The sequence below is a fragment of the Sebastes fasciatus genome, chromosome 14 (genome assembly GCF_043250625.1).
Source record: "Sebastes fasciatus isolate fSebFas1 chromosome 14, fSebFas1.pri, whole genome shotgun sequence".
Taxonomy (NCBI): Eukaryota; Metazoa; Chordata; class Actinopteri; order Perciformes; family Sebastidae; genus Sebastes; species Sebastes fasciatus.
The window spans coordinates 31,818,710-31,839,154 of NC_133808.1; the positions used below are offsets into that span (position 1 = coordinate 31,818,710).

The 20,445-nt window shown below is 38.9% G+C and overlaps 1 protein-coding gene across 1 annotated transcript; it reads right to left on the reverse strand.

Moving 5' to 3' along the window:
* Positions 1-1,142: 1,142 nt before the first annotated feature.
* Positions 1,143-19,154, reverse strand: sec22a (SEC22 homolog A, vesicle trafficking protein). Its single transcript, XM_074657948.1, has 7 exons — positions 18,988-19,154; positions 13,956-14,166; positions 12,021-12,184; positions 11,535-11,714; positions 9,529-9,647; positions 8,023-8,088; positions 1,143-6,148 (listed from the first exon to the last, which is right to left on the reverse strand). The coding sequence occupies exons 2-7, from the start codon at positions 14,135-14,137 to the stop codon at positions 5,948-5,950; spliced, it is 912 nt and encodes a 303-aa protein (XP_074514049.1). The 5' UTR covers positions 14,138-14,166; positions 18,988-19,154; the 3' UTR covers positions 1,143-5,947.
* Between the last annotated feature and the right edge of the window lie 1,291 nt (positions 19,155-20,445).

Below are 20,445 nucleotides of genomic sequence, written 5' to 3' on the forward strand. Positions count from 1 at the left end.
TCCTTTAAATGGCATGTTCAACAATCACATGTGGGTGTAAAGCTCAGATTGTCCACATACTTTCGGCCATAAAGCATCTATAGTGAGAAACTATCTGTTTTAAAGCTGTCTTTGTGCATCATTTGGGATTTGTTAATCCTGTTCCCGTCGCTCACCAACAGATGGCAGCAGCACTGCATCACTCGGTGTGTAGACGAGCTCCTTTGTCTTCTTCTCATCCTGATTACTGTTTATATATGATGGAGAGGGACGATGAAATGCTAATCTGCTGATTAGCAGCCTGAGTGTTACTTCATCCATTACAGCTTTAATATCTAATATTTATATAGAAGTCAAACCCCTGGTGGTTACATTTAAGATTTAAGAATGAATTAAGGGGCTTGGTTAATAGTTAATTCAACTTATTTTAATTAATTTTTCTCTATTTAAATGAGATCAAATGTAAGGAGTGGAGGAAAGCTCAGTGACGGTATAAAAGGCCACTATACTGCAGGCGCTAGCCACAACAGCAGCTCTTCTCAGGGGAACTCAAAGAGAGCAAACAGACGTAATGATTGTGACCTTTTTGAACAGCCAACCGGCGAGCGCCCGACAGCGTGAGCTTTGACACAAAAAACATCATCACCACTGACATTCACTTATAGCACGTTGAGCTCAAATTGTGCTTCAAGTAGTCTGCAATTTACACCTGCGGCTCCCGTTTGTTATTAAAATCCACATATTTTGCTGCACAGGAAAAAAAAAAAAAACCTGTTCCTGCTCCATTAATCTACATCTGGAGGAAATTGCTGTTGCTTATAATGAGGCGCCCACAAATAACATCTTGTGCCATTAACTGGTGAAATAAATTTAAAAGAAGAAGTGCTTCCTGGAAAGTGTTTCAGTAATCTGCTGCATGACTTTAGGAATTAACCTGAACTCAGCAGTTCTTACCACATTGAGCAGCTGAAGCTCCACCGCTGCTCGTTTAGCGTCTGCTGGAGGCTGCAGCCTCCCAGGTTAGCTCAATGTGTTCTTTAAATTATAAAGGACTTGGATGTGATATGCCTCTTATTACACAATCGTTTTCATAATCACAGCAACACGCATCAGATCTCATCGAGAGCCTCGTTAAAAAAGAAAAGACCACATTCAACGTTAGATCTCATTGTAATGGTAATAATGTCCCAGTTTTATTTAATGTTCACCGTTCCAGAGTCGAGCTCAGAGACAAAGACTCTCCCAAACACAACAGCAGATATGTTTCAAATGGACTGAAGAGCAAAACAGAAATCATTTAAGCACTTCTGGTCTCAGATATGCTTTAAATCCAGTGTTCCAACACATTTTACATTTCACATCCAGATCTTCTTTTGCTGAATTTAACATCAGATATAATTGTTCATAATATTTGTGTATTCGAATCATGAAGGGGGAACTTTAAAAAGGTGTTTAATACACTCTAGTGTCAAATAAAACTAATTAAAGAGGACCTATTATGCTCATTTTCAGGTTCATACTTGTATTTGGGGTTTTTCTACTAGAACATGTTTACATGATTTAATGTTAAAGAAAAGCGCTTATTTTGTGTCCCCAAAAAAGCCCAGCCTTCTCTGATTGGTCAACCGAACCAAACTCTTCAGACTCCGCTCTAACTAGCTTTGTTTGAGGGCGTGCCGAACTAGCCGCTAAGCAGGTATCAGGGTCAGAAATTAGCACCCGCCAAATGCCGGTAAATTGTTGGCAGTGGCGGGTAAAATTGTCGGGCCAGCCGTCACTTTGGCAGACAGAGAAAACGCTAGTGATGGGAATAGTGAATCGGTTCCTAGTTGGTTCCTTGGCATCTCATGCCTCCATGACTACCGATTTCTCTTAGTGATGCTTTCCGACGGTTACGCATACACAATGAAGTTTGTTTGGGATCGGAGCCATGACGTAGAGAGAAAAAAAGCGCTCAAAAGCATGGCGCTACTACGACTAAACCTGAGGGGATGCACCCGATGTTTTCCCTGATAATGCGGCACTGAACAACAAAAGTCAGCACGAGGAGAGTTAGTAATGTTAGCTGTTAGCAGCCGTTAGCAGCACAGTCCTGACTGGATAAATAACGGAGCTACTAATGTTAACGGAGGTGCCATTCATTCAGTTCATTATGATGCATTCAAGCTCTGCTCAGTAAAAATGATTAGGCGAAGGTAAATTACAACGTCATCATGATGTATTTAACTTCCTAATACTAATACCGAGCAGCTTATAATACATAATTAGAACTAATGATGCCAAGATGTTTTTTATCAAAGCAAATATTTAAATAAAAATACAATCATTTATTTCCTAATCATTTGAATTGTGTTTTTATGCAAATAACCACTATAGATGACAATAACAAAGTACAGCAGCGTACTGTAATTTACCGTGTATATCATGTTTTTTGTGTTAAATATATCAAACATTGAATGACACGGGATCTAAAATGTTATTCCTTCATTTAGTGCAGAGAGAACATTTCTGAGCGTCAGACAACAAAATACTTTAAAAAGTTAATTCAGACCCTGGCACGTATTAAGCGTCATCCGTGAGGTTCACGAGTGTCCGCGCGACCAAAGTGATGTCACACCATCAGACACGGCCCTTCCTGGGGTGTCTGTGCGGCGGGTTTTCACCGGTGCGCACACATCCAAATTGATCTAACATACGGTCGCAGATTGGCGGAGAAAATAAAGAACTTGGGAGAGCTTTGAGAGCGTCGGTTTGTCGCGAGGAGAAACCCGCACGGAGTATAAAAGATCCAAACGTTTCCTCGTCACGATTCCACGTCAGCTCATGTCCGTGTTACTTGGTGACATCACCACGTTACGGAAGAAAAGGTGGGACTTTAATCGAGGCGTTTCAGTTCAGGAGCAGTGTTTCTGTGTGGCAGAGTAACTCCCTTTGGGGTGGACTTTGTAACTCTGCGACTTTACATGCACAAAAAACTCTATAGCACACTAAAGGAACGGGAAAACACATAATAGGTCCTCTTTAAAATAAGAAAAATGAGTACAACAATACATACAATAAGTTTTCAGCAGTTCATTCCCACGTTTTAAAGACCTCTCTTAGACCCCATTCACTTTCCACACTTGGATATAAACCAGTATAAAAAGCCTTGAGTTTCACTGTTCCTATTCTACACAAACACCCACGCTACACATTTACTGTAACTGCTGAGGAAAAAGGAGAAAGTGAACACAAACAATGTGAGCCAGTGAGGCCCAGCTCAGATCCAAATGGAGCCGTATTGTGAAGAGAGCGATTAGGTCATGTAGGTGTGGTGCCGCTGTTGGAACGCTAAGGAACATTTCAGAGAGCGTGATGATGAATCATACGAAGCTGAAGTGCTGCGGCGCTCCCCCGACAGATCTGTAGTGCAGATGCCAGATGGACGCGGAGCGGAGCTGTGCAGCTATACTCCTTTTTATTTTCTTCCAGTGAGCGAGAGATTGTTTTAAAAACCCTGGCAGAGCTGCTCATGAACAATAAAGACTCGACTCACTCCTCTACCCCTCTCCAGTTGTTTGCCATTATTGGTTTGGAATGATGCAGGAAATCTTCCCATAATTCCCTGAACAAATCTCACGCTGCTTAATAACGATGAATGTGCCATCTCCTGACTGTAAATATGGTATGCTGAGTTTTTTTTTATTCGTATACAGAAGGAAAAGCACGCCACAGGCTGCTCAGATGACACGTGCTGCCTCTGGCCTTCGACAACACAGCGACGCATCTTTTACCGCTGCCAACGCGGTCCTGCTTATTAACATAGTCACTTGACACTGGCATATGCTCGAGGCTGAGTGGGCGAGGGAGTCGGATATGAAATACTGGAGCAGGAGTTACTCTGTGACAACTAGGCGTCAGTCTGCATTAAAAAATGGAGCAATTATAAAACAAATTAAACTAATAAAATCTACAGATTTTCATTAATAATAAATAGCAAAATTAATGGTCTACAAAATGACAAATATCTGCAAAATAAGGTATGCCCACACACACACACAAGGCAGCGTTGCATAGTTTGAACAAAGACCTAAACCAGAGTCCTGCACCGGGTCAGGTGTACGACGAGCACATGTGCAAAGAGTGCATGTAACGGACACACAAAAAAAAAACGATTAACGAGTTGTGGGTGACAAGAAATTGAAATGAATGCCCAGTCGTCTTCAGTCTTTTTATGTTCATCTTTCAGGAAGTAAATTTAGTCCTAACCGTTTACAATTACATCGTACATAAAACAGATTACTGTGTGTTTAATTCAAGCTGTACGCCGTTAAACATCTGTTTAACCATAAGTCTACACGGGTTGTTGGCCAAGCTCAAAGAAATAACAGGGCTGGGTATAGACCCGTTTACAGTGGAGTGGAGTGTGCAGACGCAGCTTGGCAACGGAAGTACGGCGGAGTGCAATCGCTTGTCAAGTTATGCGTATTAAGGACAATATCCACCAAAGATTGCAACGGAAACAAAATGAGATTAGTGTGCCATCAGTGAGAGAGTAGGTAGAGGATATTAGCAAGTGGCCCAATATCCAGTGGTCAGATGTATACATGCATTTGGTGGAGAAACCCAGCATGTAACGTCGTTACGTTATCTGTGTTCATGCACAGAACGTAACATACAGAACATGACAGAGTATTAAAATGGTCACTAAAAACACGAGCATTTTAGATTGTGTCCTCAGTTCAGTGAACACTTGCAGCCATGCACGCCGCCGGTGTTATGGTTTAACGAGCAACCGTGTTAACTGGTGACTCAGCCAAACGTGTTGTGGTTACTCGCAGTGACGACAGCTGTTGAAAACAGGGCTGGGCGATATGGTCAAAACCTTCTATCACTATAGTATGTAAGTATTTTTACTTAGTATATAAGTATTTTCTCATTTTAAGAACTTGAGTGCAAAACAAAGTTTTAAATGAATTTATAAAGAAAAAGGAAATAAATAAATATAAGTCTAGCCTATATCATGATTAGAAACCATCTAGAAACATATATATGATGGATATTTGTATATCATTTTGACAATATATATTGTCATATTGCCCAGTCCAGTCCTCCTAAAAGCCTTCAATCAATCTGTGTTTATCATCTATGCCAACCACTTATGTAAGTTACTATGAGTAACCACACACATGTACAGCTGAAAGTCACCAGTTAACACGGTCACTCGTTAAACCGAAACACCTGTTGCTCTGAAATGGTAAATGGACTTGCTTTTATATAGTGCTTTCCTAGTCTTCCGTCCAGCGGTGAAACGGTCCTGATCTTGTCGGAATTCTGTAGAACTTGTTTCTCACAACCGAACACGCAATCAAGACATTTTGATGCTGGTATCCGTTTCAATTCGATGTTTAAAGCTTGCAAACTCGTCTGGTTCGCTGGGGCAAAACGCCACTTCTGTTGCCAACATGCACGCGCAGAGTTTTTGATGATGTCAACTGTAAAAGGGTCTACTGAAGGTTACAAATGTTCGGGTACAACCAGAAATGTGTCTGTAGATCGAGTATCGAAAGCTGTCATCAAATGTCTGGTACTGGAAGGTTTTGCATTTGTACGATACGTAACAGGTCGGTTCCGATCCTTCATTTGCGGGTGCAGGGAGAAGACGAGTTTTGCCAAACTGGACACATGCAGGACTCTGATATAAACTATGGCTGCTCTGACAGGAAGTAAATACATTTATCAGACAACGGTGGGGAGTAGACAACGTTCACAATCAATCCAATCAAATCCATGAATGATGTCGGGCAGAGTTTCCTCCGAGTCCACGCTGAGATCTGTCCACTGGTGTTGGGATGGAGACTTTTTTGGTTTTTCTTCCTGAAGCAGGAGGATAGTTTGTCTCCAGTGCCGTCTCCGCTGTATTTCCAGAACATGTGCGGGAGCGTCCGACTGAAAGCCCATTTGTTCTTTGTGTTTTAAAAGACTTGTGTCAGACGTTGTAGTCCGGCGCTTTGCCCAGCGGCTGCCTCAGTCTGATCTGCAGGGTCATGAAGCCCCCCACGGCCACATGGAAGAGGATCTGCCACATGTTCCTCAGTTCAAACAGATACATGTTGGACAGACAGATGAGTGCAAACGCCAGGAAGGACTTACTGTTCCTCCAGACAGAGAAGTAGGCAAACAGGTAGCACTGAAAGGAAAACGGCAGAGAAGAAATTCAATGCTGCACACTCTGTGTGACGTTGACCAGCAGGAAAGCACTGACGCTGCAATAGTTATTCATATTCTGCCATAAATATGAAAAGATACACAATTATTCACTCAAAGTTTTGTATATTTCAAAATCAATCTGGTGCACTTTGACAGCAAAATCAAGCAATTTTGTCCACTTGTAAACGCTGTAATCATAAACAGGTTGGTTGCATAGAGAAGAATGGTGATGACATGGCAAAACAGTCATGCAGCATGCTGAAGGAGACAGGCTCTGTGTTTCGAGACGGGTCGGGTGTGTTGCCGACATTGCTGCAGCGCTGGATGAAAGTCGTGTCAGGAGCCCCGTCCATCCTCGCAGGGAGAAGCCCCGGGAAGACGGCGAGGTCCAGGCAACGGATGCTGGAAAGCTCACGGTCGGAGCCGCAACCTTCCTTCATCCTGGGCCTTTCCAAGCCCAAATACTAAAACTGGTCGTGGCACATGTGGACGAAATGCGCCCAGAGAGGGCCAGCCAGCAGCGGGGAGAGGATCACGCCAAGTTAAACCCCCCCAGCACACTGCGCTGCATCCGTCAAGAATAGGGATGTCACGGTGAGAACATTTTCCCACCGGTTAATAAACTTGTGACAACACCGGTGTTACCGATTATACCGGACATTTTTACGAGGAGAGATGGCGCTCAATATCTGTAGAGCATTGGGTTTAAATCAGAAATATTGCCAAACAGGTGTTTTTGCTTTTCGCTTTGACACAATATCCTCCGCCATCATCTCGTCACTGTGCATTATGCAACCTCTTTGCTTCTTATATTTTGTTTGTTATTATATTTTACATGTCATTTCATATTTACTCTTCATTTTCTTTCCTTTATGGAACCTCCCAGCGAAAGCATTTCACACGATCGTACTTGTATAACCAGAGTGACAATAAACATGTTAAATCTGACTGCCGCTGCCCTGGGCTGAGACGCCGTACGGAGCAGACACATTCACTTTCAGATTGTAGCGTCCGTCGTCCGACTATCTATTGTTATTACACGGCTTTGTCGAATACTCGATACTGATCGGTCAATCACAGCATTCTCCGGTCGGTGATGTCAGACTCTGAAGGATCGCTTCAGAGTCTGTAAGAGAGAATGTAAGACTCCTCCGTATCGCCCTGAAGGGGTTTGTTCCACAACAATGACCGGCTCGATGTACATTATACCTTACATATCACGGCGCTGATATGCAAAAATGAACTAAATGGGTTTTATTTCTATTAAAAAAAAACAAACAACGGCGTTTGTAATCGTTTGGACAAGCAATGTAATCGATGTATGACCGAACACCGTGTAACACCGGTAACACCGAGAAGTGTCAAAATATGGACGGTTGGTTATGAAACTGTGGCGGCGGGTCTATCTAGACTTTAAGTTATTAATGGGAAACACTGGATTAATCATGAAAAATGAGAACCATGCAAGTTTTCCTTTTGTATCAAGCAGCAAAAAAGTTGGAGCATGACGTGTTTTGAGTTAATTTGCCGACATCGCACATTCTGCGAAGTGACTATTCTGCATGCACACGTCACGATGTCGATGCTGAAATGATATATGGTGACATATTTTCATCATTAATGTCCTTCATGGGACAATACGTCTGCTCAGTAAGTAGTAGTTCCCTGCATTTAGTATCAGGAGCTGCACACAAGCAGCTGATGAAAACGTCTCAGAGGAAGAAAGTGAGGCTGAAAGGCATCGAGCTTCTGCTAATGTTGGTCTAGCTGACAAGCTGCTGAGCTGTAAAGTGCAGGGCTGTTAGTCAGCCAGTCAGCCAGGGATGGCTGCTCTTACCGCAGACTATCACTTACCTGATACAGACAGGCCGCTGTGCCGAGGAAGAAGGCAATCACGTAATTAAAGTCTTCGTCGTCGTTCTGCGGGACGGGAAGAAAAGGGACATTTTTTTTAGCAACTCGTCCTCCGTGTCTCCACGAGGTGTCGCAAAAAAACATGACAAGAAAATTTATTTTTTAGTCGCAACTTGTTTAATAGGAATTTGATTTGACATCAAGAAACAGAATGGACTGAAAAGTCAGGTTAATGACGATCTGATTTTGGTAGTTTTAATCATTAGTTTTATCAGTTATGACTTTTACAATGTATGATAATGTTGGGACAGGAGTAGTCACACAATTAGACAGATGATCTAAACCACTTTATTAGGAGGTGAAACCCGACATGTAATGTCAGTAATAAACTGTGGGCACACAGAACTACAATGATACAGGATAAAAAAACACTCTGCGGCCCGAGTGCTGACCAGAGAGAACACAATACATCTGTTTTAAAGTCCTTATAGTGGTTGCCTGTCAGTTTCTGTATTGATCTGAGCTGCTGGAAGTCTGAGGATCTGAGAGCTGCTAGAAATGTTGAAATCTTTGAATGTAAACTTAAAACCTTCCTATTCAGCCAGGCCTTTGATTAAAAGTTTATAGACATTATTTACATTATTTTATTCACTTACTTTATTGTATTGAAGTTGTACAATTTTATTGTTATTTTATTAATCATTTATTTTATTGATTATAAGTTGTAAAATGTTATTCAGTTTCATTATTTTATTAATCATTTATTTTATTGCATTTAACCAGTAACATTTTATTATTTTTTATTGTTATTTTATTAATCACTTACTTTATTGTAATTAAGTTGTAAAATGTTATTATATTTGATTGATATTTTATTAATCACTTATTTTATTGTATTTTAGTTGTAAAATTTTAATCTATATCATTGTTATTTTATTAATCAATTATTGTATTTAAGCTGTAAAAATAATCTATTTTATTGTTATTTTATGAATCACTTATTTTATTGCATTTAAGTTGTACAATTTTATAATTTTATAAATAATTTATTTAATTGTATTTAAGTTGTACATTTTTATATTTTATTGTTATTTTTATTAATCCCTTATTTGATTCTATTTAAGTTGTAAAATGTTATTCTATTTTATTGTTATTTTAATAATCTAGTTTTACTATTATTACAGTTAATATAGCTTTTAAATCTACTTTATTACATTGTGTTGCGTGCATTAGTCTCAAACTATTAAATTGTTGAATTGTTTTTATGTTTTCTGTTGTTTTCACGTGTACACTTATCCTGTCTTATTTTCAGTTTGTTTTGTCATTAATTAAGCCTCTATAAACTATGATGGATGTTTACAACATACAGTTTGGTTATAATTTTTCTGATTTCTCATCTACGTTTGACTAACCTTCCCAGATCTCAGAAGTTCGTTACTATGAAAATAAAAAACCAAGGTGGTACGAAACCAGATTTCCCTTTAAGAGAAAGTGTTATGTGCTCACCTGCAGTATGCTCTCTATAGCGTGGACTCCTCGCAGCAGGTTGAGGCCTCCACAGAGGATGCTGAGCACACAGGACACGATGCCAGAGAGAGTCACCGGCTCCAACATCTGGGTGGGAGCTGGAAGAGAGAGAAAGGACACGGTGTTATTACAGGCTCAGCAAAATCTGCCTGATAAATGAACTACAAAAACATTAAGAAGAAATCTGCTTTCCAAAGGACAAAATGTATACATTATCTGCAATGTAATTATGTATAAAGACATTTATATATGCAGGATAAAAGAGTAAATCCTTGAATAACAATGAAAAGCCAAGCATACATTGCTTTTAAATCTTCCAATGTATTCTGGCACGGTAAAAAAGAGAGCGATGCGTCACCGTTATCAGATTAGCATACTTCCTCCCTCAGGACAAAATGATTTATGTTCTCAGAAAACTGAGACGGGCAAGGGCAACCAACAGAAAGTGAACAAAGCGTGGAGAGAGCTGCCCTGAAGAGGATGTCAGGGGGAACACAACAGCTCTAAGTGACCCGAGGTGGCATCGCTTAGCTCGGGGCGGCTGAGGTGTGACGGGGCGTACGAGAGGGGCTGTCGTCTGGAGGAGCTGAGGGGGAAGGAAGGCTGAGCAACGGAGCGGACTAAACCAAGTGCTATCTGACCACCATGCAGCTTCCTTAAAGGGGAGCAATTCTTCAACCTGGACCCTACTTTCACATGTTTCTGTTTCTAAAGATGGGCACACACGGTACGGTTTTAGAGATGGTGTTGTGTAATTCCTACTCCGTCTGTACAAGTAGATTGTTTGCGATGTAAAACCAAAGCTCACGATTTGTACGGTCTGATCGTCAGCCACGACCCGAGTGCTGTTAACAGTTGTCAATAAAGACAAGTTTGAAAGCTCCGAGGCAGATAAAGTTTGTGGCGAGGAAGACGTGGATAGTAGAGAATAGCGATGCACTGATACCACTTTTCTTCAGACCGAGTACAAGTACTTACATTTGGGTATTCGCTGATACCGAGTACCGATACGAGTACTTCTCTGTGCCAAAAGACCCTCGTTAACAGCCAGCTGGAGGGTGTGAACGTAAAAGGAGCCAGGGGTCTGTGGCGTTGTCGGACGACCAAACTTTCTGACATTTCAGAAATTCCTCCGACTGTCCGACAATATTTCAACAAATCTCCCTTTAAGATACATTTTGAACAGATAAAAAATGAGCGACTTTAAATCGATTGACAACCCAACTTTATACCAAAAATTTGAAATTTATTAAAACAAAATGCTGCAAACGTGTTTTGAAATGATTTTTTATAATATTGAAATAATTGATTTAAATAAGATTTTCACAATTATTTTTTTCAAATTCTATAATTGTTTTAAGCGAAAACAACGAGCCCTTGATATCGTTCAGTTCTGTACCTTCCAACAGAAAGATGGAATTGTTTTCATGTGATAATTCAAGTCTATAAACCAATTCCAATAAATCAAGTGTTTAAATTAATACATATTTAATAAACTCAAAAAAGGTTTCTGCTGATGCGCTACAGTACAAAACAGGACAGCAGAAGATAACCTACTAAAAATGCATATTTGTGAATGAGCTCTGGTTCTGCACCGCACCTTTAAACATTGATCAATGTGAACTGGTTTAAAACCCAACAGCTCAATAAGTGATATGAACAACGACAGGTGCACCGGTGCTTCCAGTATTGTTCCTTTACTGGTGTAGTAACGGAGAGAGTCTTCTGAGGAATCACCAGTGACCTTTCTATGTCATCGTGTCACAAAGAGCAGTTCTACGAGTGTTAATGACAGTAAGATAAGATGAGATAACACTTTATCGATCCCCAGAAGGGAAACAAAGTAGTTAGCATTACAATAGCAAACCTCTTTGATACCAGGATGACGTCTGTGTGTGTGTGCGTGTGTGTGTGTGTGTGTGTGTGTGTGTGTGTGTGTGTGTGTGTGTGTGTGTGTGTGTGTGTGTCAGCAGCTCACGTCCTACCTATGCCTTTGTATTTGGAGGGCGTGTGCACTGAGAATCCATTGATGGCCCGCAGGTCCTCAGGAGAGAGCTGGTAGGGCGGTCGCAGCTTGATCTCCGTCTGCATGTCAGCCAGGTTGATCTTGGTGGACAGCGAGCGCGGGCTGTTGTAGCGCTGTTTGGTCTTCTGGATGAAGGTGTCTGACGGAGGAAAGTCAGCGTGGTTAACAACACAGGGAGCAACACAAGGGACATGCACAGAGAAGGGTTAAAGCAAGAGTTCAGTGCTATAAATCAATCAACAGAGAATTACTTAAGCGGAGAATATCATTGCTTTTTCATGCACTGGTCAATTTAGAGATTTGGGGCTCTTTCGTCTCCATATCACGTCTTCTTTCAGACGCCAGCTTTATGTACGTCTTCTTATGTTGCGTATTATTGATGAGCGGCTGACATCAGAAGGTTTACCACGTGACAGTTGGCTGTAAAACTGTAAACGGAGCTCACCGAATTCAATGAAGGAGTACGGCCGCACGGCGCTGCGGATTCGTTTGGAGTCATAGGTGACGATAAACTCCTTCTGTAGCTCGTCCAGGAAGCAGAAGGCCAGCACGTTGGGGTAGTTTGCGGTGCACACCATCAGGTACCCAACGCCCAGCGCACTCGTAAAACTGAAACACACACAAACACACAAACATTACTGCTTTACACTTCATGCACTGCACTCTTTTCTGTTGACAGAAACTGGGGAAACTGTAATTAGGATGCCAAGCTAACACAGAATGGCATTTGGGATTCTGCTGGTTGCAGCTCTAAAACACAGAACAAACACTATTTCAGCACATTAGTGACTAAAATTCACACGTTCACAGCTAATTAAACATTCAAACATTCACATGCACCTCGGCAGACACTCGTATCTTTTGGCCCTGCGGTGTTAATTGATACGCTGAGCACAAATTAAATTCCCCAGATACAAAGACTTGTACATTATCTGAACAGCTCAGAGCAACGACTGAGGGGAGAGTCGGTTATCACAACAACATCTAAATTGATGTGGAACATAAATGTCAATACCGGCGGATGTCATGATTAGCATGCAGCTAAACAAACAAAAAATAAAACTAAAATTAGCGCCTCGTGATTGTATGCCTCCGTCCACCAGTCAAGTTTCAGTTTACATCCATGCCTGTATGATGTAGAATTTGTGTATGACTAAAACACAAATATCAGAGAGAGGCGGGCGCACCTTATGCCGGTTTCACACTACATGAGAATCAAGCTGATTTTGGGCTCGATTCTTCCTGATGATCATCAGCAAAGCCCGGATTTATTGATGGTTCTAAAGATGAACGCCGTCACGTGGGAAAGAACGAGAGCCAATAGAGAACCGAGCTGACTGAAGAAGGAATGTCCGAAAAAAAAGTCTGAAAAGAAATATCTGAAAAATGTCTGAACAAACCACCGCCACTATTTTTCACACATTTTTGGGATATTTTTCACACGTCTGAATAGTGTTTCATGCTTTTAGCTTGTAGAAAGTCCTCTTTGCAAATAGATGTTATTTTGTTTAGTTTTTACATATTTTTTTTTTACACCATCAAGCTGGTTGTGTCAATACAAGACATGCACCGGACAATTTTCTTTCTTTCAAAGTACTATAATGGATGGGTTTATCTCTAGTCAACACTGATGTGAGTGTTACAAACAGTACATACTAATAAAACAAGTGACCTTGTGTTCCAAAAATGTCAAAATTAACTCAGCTGTTAACGTTATAAATCACCGATGAGTCATTTTCACGTAGGATGATACAAGGAATCTCCTCCTGCTTTCATGACGTATAAGAGACACAACAGCGTCTGAAGGGTCAGAATATCAGAGAACAGATTAACCTGTGACTTTAAACACCGTCTGCCTCAATCTGACCTCCTCTTCTTCTTCTTCTTCTTCTTCCGGCTCTCATTGATGAAAGAGACTGTGGTCGTTGAAAAGCTATAAACAACTGGCTCATTGATGATTCTGAGTTTATTTTGAGTTCATGTTCTCTGTCTTAATAAGACTAATTAGCTCTTAACAAACAGCGCTTGAGAGTTTCAAAGCATTTCCCTGAGCACCAGCGGGGCTCTCAGACACAGTTTGACACCTCAAATGAGGGCCGAGCTGTCACATCACTCAAATTAAAAAGCATTTTTCCATCAAAGTTGTGTGAGAGGGTCAAGAAGAGAGCAGACAGACTGTCAGCAGTAGACTGCTTAATCACCCGTGGGTGTCAACTCTCTAAACTGTATTGAAAATACCTTGAGTGAATGAATTTGTAGCCCTATCCCGCACTTATGAACAGTTTTACCCTCAGAGTATAATAACGGGGTATACTGTGTTTAATTAATGTGTGGGTTGAATGTAAAGGGACCCTTTAAATGAACATCTCATATGACCTACTTGACATTGTACGCTCCGGTCCTCAGCGTGCAGCGGTCGGGGAACTGGCCCAGTTTCTTGGAGAGACCCTTGAGGTGCTTCTTGGTTTCCTGGAGCTCTTTGTCCTGCTCATAATCAGTGGACGCAGAGAGCGGCAGGCCGTCCCCGACCCGAACCACAGAGGCAAACACCACCATCGACATCTTACAGCTCTGGCAATCTCACTGAAGCCCTGCAGACACACATCAGAAAGGGAAGAAGGCTTGTTGAGAGTGTATTCACAATATGTTCAATATCTAATTAACCATGCATTTTGTTCAAACTAGGGCTGTCAAACTTAACGTGACAACGCATTAACGCAAATTAGTTTTAACACCACTAATTTCTTTAATGCATTAACGCAACTTTATGTTTCAGTCTTTTTCAACCAGAAACAGTGAAACAATTCAAATATTCTCTGATTCAAGCCTCTGAAATGAGACGATATGCTGCTTTTCACTGTCATATATCATTCATAACTAAATATTTTGGGTATTTGGTAGGGATGCTCATTTTGAAAAATGTTCTTAACCTATAACCGACCCTCGTTGACTGATTATTAACCGTTAACCGACAAGATTTGTGCCTCGCATGCAGCGGTGTACCAGCTGCAGGAGCACAACAGATATTGGTTGACGGGAGTCTCCAGTTCACCGTCCGGGAGCGTTAACTTAGCAGCTACGATGCTGCGTTCACTGTCTCCAGTTCACCGTCCGGGAGCGTTAACTTAGCAGCTACGATGCTGCGTTCACTGTCTCCAGTTCACCGTCCGGGAGCGTTAACTTAGCAGCTACGATGCTGCGTTCACTGTCTCCAGTTCACCGTCCGGGAGTGTTAACTTAGCAGCTACGATGCTGCGTTCACTGTCTCCAGTTCACCGTCCGGGAGCTTTAACTTAGCAGCTCCGATGCTGCGTTCACTGTCTCCAGTTCACCGTCCGGGAGTGTTAACTTAGCAGCTCCGATGCTGCGTGTAGTGTCGCGGACATGCAGCCACTTTCCCAGTAAAAGTCTCCACCACACATTTAGTTTAGTTTAGCAGGTTGTCAGCTGTGTGTCTGTCCGGTGTAACTTTAGCGAGTGTCCAACAAACAGTGTGTGTGTTTGTGCTACGTTAGCAGCTCTAGCGTTGCCGGAGGCTTCGTGCTCGCCGCCGCCGCCACACGTAGTCTGAGTAACTTTAGTGAGTTTCCATCAGACCGTGTGTGTGTTGGTGGTGAGTGTGAGGTTGTTGGTGGCGTTCTAGCTGTGATCGTAGGTGTAGCAGTGTGTGGACAGTTTATTTGTCGGTGAATAAATGCTATGAAACTACAACTCCTCCGCTCCGCTCTAGCGAGCCGGAGAGACCGGAGCCGACTTCCTGTATCCTGCAACTCTTAAGGTGGGCTGTTAAGGTGGACCACTTTTCTCCTTAAAGAGACGAGCCGCTCCTCTGAGCCGCTCAGCTTTTGAGTTAATTATTAACATTTCTTTTAACCGTTTTAACCGATAGCGTTAATCAGTTAAAATGTTTGATGTCGGTTAACGGTTAATTATTAACATCCCTAGTATTTGGAAGTATTTGGTTGAACAAAACAAGACATTTGTAGATGTCCCGTTTGGCTCTGTTAGCGACTAATTGAAAAAATGACGGTCAGATTAATCGATAAAGAAAATAATCGGTAGTTGCAGCCCTACATTTTACAGACTAAATGACTTATCAATAATTGATGGATTGATCGATAATAAAAGTAATTGTTAGTTGCAGACCCACTCAAAATCGCAATATGGCAAATTTTCAAACCGCAGGAGGTGCATTATTTGCTAAATTGAAATGTGCATCAAAATACCATTTTAAATTAAATATTGCGGTGCTGCAGAGACGTCCCGTCCTACACATCATATTCTACAGACTTAAGAAAACATCTTTGTTTGGTACAGAGAGTCAGTGAGAGTCACACCGTCCACAACCGAGCATCATGTTAAGCCCAAACCGTCTAAATCATATGTCTAAACATAAAGACAAATGATCTTCTTTATGGTGTCACAGCACTAAAAACAGTGAGGGGGAACTCACAGTGTGTTTTGTTATTAAGAAAGATTTAAAGCAATAAACCATTAGAGACCTGCATACAAGGACAACAACGATGGACAAATACAGTTCAATTATTATTATTAAAGGGACTGTTTGTAACTTCTTACACGTATAAATCAATCCAGGTCGTTGTCTCATGCGCGCTCCCGTGTGTCTACGCTGTTCAGACTCAGACTCCAACACAAACTACACGGAAGCACCAAAACCTCTTGGTTGTATCTAGTGAAGCCCGTCTGTTAAAGGGACTATTTGTAACTTTCAGAATGTGTTGTTAACAGCGACACCTGTGGTCGTTAAGTCAACTAAAGTCAGCGTCCTGTTGCTGGCGCTTGTGCTCGCTCTACATAGACATGAAGGAGCATCGCTCAACACAGTGAGGAGACACACGTCAGCTAAAAGCACAATATCACTCTATATTTCAGCTGCTTGGCAGTAATGTTAGCTGACCAGACCAAGGTCTCTCCATGAATCAATGCTGATCCTAGTGTTGGCTTTTCCTGCCTCAGCCTCCCGACCGCGGCCGGAGGGAACGGGGGAGACACCGGAGTTTTGGTCAGAGATGATAACGTTTCTCTCTGCGGAGCCCCGTCACTTCACAAGACACGGGAAACCTCTGTTGGTCTGGAGGAGCTGCAGCAGTTATTTCTGCACAAACGTCCACTGAACATTCACTAGATATTCTCAGAGCTAAACTAACTCTTCTGCAGTGTGGAGTGAGCAGCATGCACGTGAGAGGTAGAGAGAGAGAGAGAAGGAGCGTGGTGTGTGAGTGAAGGCAGGCAGAGGAGCAGAGACTCCGGTCACACGCGAGCGCGCTTGGGAACACGACCCGGTAGATTTATATGTCTAAGAAGTTACAAACAGTCCCTTTAATATATTTAATATGACATTTTTTGAAACATGAAATATATTAAAATGTATTATTATGATTTACTTAAATCACCAGTACATTTTTAATGAAAATGTACCGATTTAATGATTTTGTAAATTTATATTTCATCTTTTGTGTGTATTTTTTTATATAAGCCATTACAGGTTTCTACCACATCCTCACGCGTACTTTATATTTCAATCAAGTTATTTGTATCTACGTGTGTGAAACAAATAAATTAAAGTTATTTAATTAAATTAATAAAATAAGAGGTCATTATGTTGGTTAATGAGATATGCATGAGCTCGAGTCCCGCGGACAAATTATTATTTTAAATTTGGTGTTACAGTTTTATACATTTTAAATGAAAATCTACTGATTTAATGATTTTGTATGTTTATATTTTATCTTTTGTCTGTGGTTTTTATACATAGGCCATTAAAGGTTTCTACCACATCCTGTGTCAAACAAATACATTAAATAGATTAATTCATTCATTAATTAGTAAATGAATAAAATAAGGTTATAATGTTGGTTAATTAGACAAATTATTATTTTAAATTTGGTGGCACAATTGATATGAACCTCTGCTGCTCTAAATATTTATATATTTATATATTGATATAATAATATAATGATATATTGATATATTGATATAATATAATGATTATAATGATATATTGATATGATATAATGATATATAATATATTGACATAATATATTGATATATTGATTATATTGATATTGATATATTGATTATATTGATATAATGATATATTGATATATTGATATAATATAATGATATATTGATATAATGATATAATGATATAATGATATATTGATTATATTGATATATTGATATATTGATTATATTGATATGATATAATAATATATTGATATAATATGATATAATGATATAATAATATATTGATATAATATAATGATATAATGATATATTGATATATTGATATGATATAATGATATATTGATATATTAATATAATATAATGATATAATGATATATTGATATATTGATTATATTGATATATTGATATAATATATTGATATAATATATTGATATAATATAATGATATAATGATATATTGATATAATAATATATTGATATAATATAATGATATAATGATATATTGATATAATATAATGATATAATGATATATTGATATATTGATATGATATAATGATATATTGATATAATATAATGATATGATATATTGATATAATATAATGATATAATGATATATTGATATATTGATATGATATAATGATATATTGATATAATATAATGATATAATGATATATTGATATATTGATATGATATAATGATATATTGATATAATATAATGATATGATATATTGATATATTGATATGATATAATGATATATTGATATATTAATATAATATAATGATATAATGATATATTGATATATTGATTATATTGATATATTGATATAATAATATATTGATATAATATATTGATATAATAATATATTGATATAATATAATGATATAATAATATATTGATATAATATAATGATATAATGATATAATGATATAATAATATATTGATATATTGATATAATATATTGATATATTGATTATATTGATATAATGATATATTGATATAATATAATGATATAATGATATAATGATATAATGATAAATTGATAATGATGAAACTGGTCTGTTTGTTAGAATCATGGATATCTCAGGTTAATCTCTTTAACTACCAGCTCCGTGTTTTCTATAAAACAAACAGCCAGTTTACAGGATCAGAGAACCAGAACCAGAACCAGAACCAGAACCAGAACCAGAACCAGAACCAGAACCAGAACCAGAACCAGCAGCTAACAGCAGCTAACGGCAGCTAACAGCAGCTAACGTTGGTAATGCTAGGAAGCTAACAGCTTCCTAGCATTACCAACACAACTCAGAGCTAACGGCTAACGGCTAACGGCTAACGGCTAACGGCTAACAGCTAACAGCTAACAGCCTGAACAGAACACTCAGGTGAGGCTGTGACTGAGAGAGTGGAGGTGTGTTCATATCTACCTGGAGGAGAGGAGCATCCTGTGGATCACCTGATAGAAGCTGCTGGTAGAGAGCTAGCGGCTAGCGGCTAACGGCTAACAGAGAGCAGCTGTGATGATGATGATGATGATGATGATGTCGTGGCTGTGCCGCGGTGCATTGTGGGTAAAGACAGCCTCTCATCAGCATCACAGAATAATAAAACACTAAGATGATCTGTGGTAATAAAACATCAGGGAAATTAATATTTATTAATTAAACATATGTTTTTATTCCCAGTTAAACTGAAAAATTAATATTAAAATCTTAAATAAATTGAAAGTAGAAGTACACCCTATAATGGCTGTATTTATGTGGGTATGCAGGTAAATAGATGTATGTATGTGTGCAGATGTGTTAAACCTGAAGATGGAGAACTGTTGGAAAAATAATAATAATAATAATATATATATTTTAATATTTATTTAGTCACATTATATATTTAGTCATCAGGGACATTGCAATCTGCCATATGCAGCTAGCAGCTGGCAGCTCACACACACAGAGAGCTGTGATGATGATGATGATGATGGGTCTGAACTCTAGGTGATGATTAAGTGGCTGTGTCGCGGTGCATTGTGGGTAAAGACAGCCTCTCATCAGCATCACAGAAAAAAACAAAGATGATCTGTTGTAAAAAAAATTATGTTACCATTATTGACTGATTTTTGTTGTTATTATATCATAATTACATTTTATATTGCTTATTACTGATTACTTTGGCAATACACACCTTTTTAAATTACATACATTTTTTTTTTTTTAATTGAAAATAATAGTAAATGATGGAGGACTGAAAGTTTTCCTGAGGACTGAGTTACGGCGTACTGCGTCTTTTAAATACCTTTTTCTGTGCATATGCTTTTATACATGTAAATAAAAAATAGAAAGGGGTTTTATGTAAAAAAAATTATCAGAAAGCTTTTTTGCACAATATTGCCTTTTCCATATAAAAATGAAATAAAATAAAATAAAATAAAAAAATAAAAATACAATTTTGAATAGACACTACCTTGTCACAGCTTCCTCTGTATAAAGGAGTCACATTTGTTTTCATACTCACTCAGTTACCTTATGGACTCATAATGCCTTATTATTGTAGTAGTTTTATAATCTATAAAAAAAATTTTACTGGAGACTGACCACACTCAAATCAATTGTTTGATTAAATTACTGTTCTTGTTTGGTACATTCACAATGCCTGGATCTGTCAGTTTCAGCAAAATATAACAAGGATTTGTGACATCCTTCCTTTGAAGAAATAGTCTGGACAAAATATTTAATTATGTATATATGTTTGTAATTATTTAAATCTATTAATTTCATTTTTATTTTCATTTATTTATATACATATTTATTTATTTTTCCTGTGCTCAGTTTCTGTCTTGTAATGCTATGGATGGTAATTTGTCTCTAATTTGAGTTTTAATAATAATATAA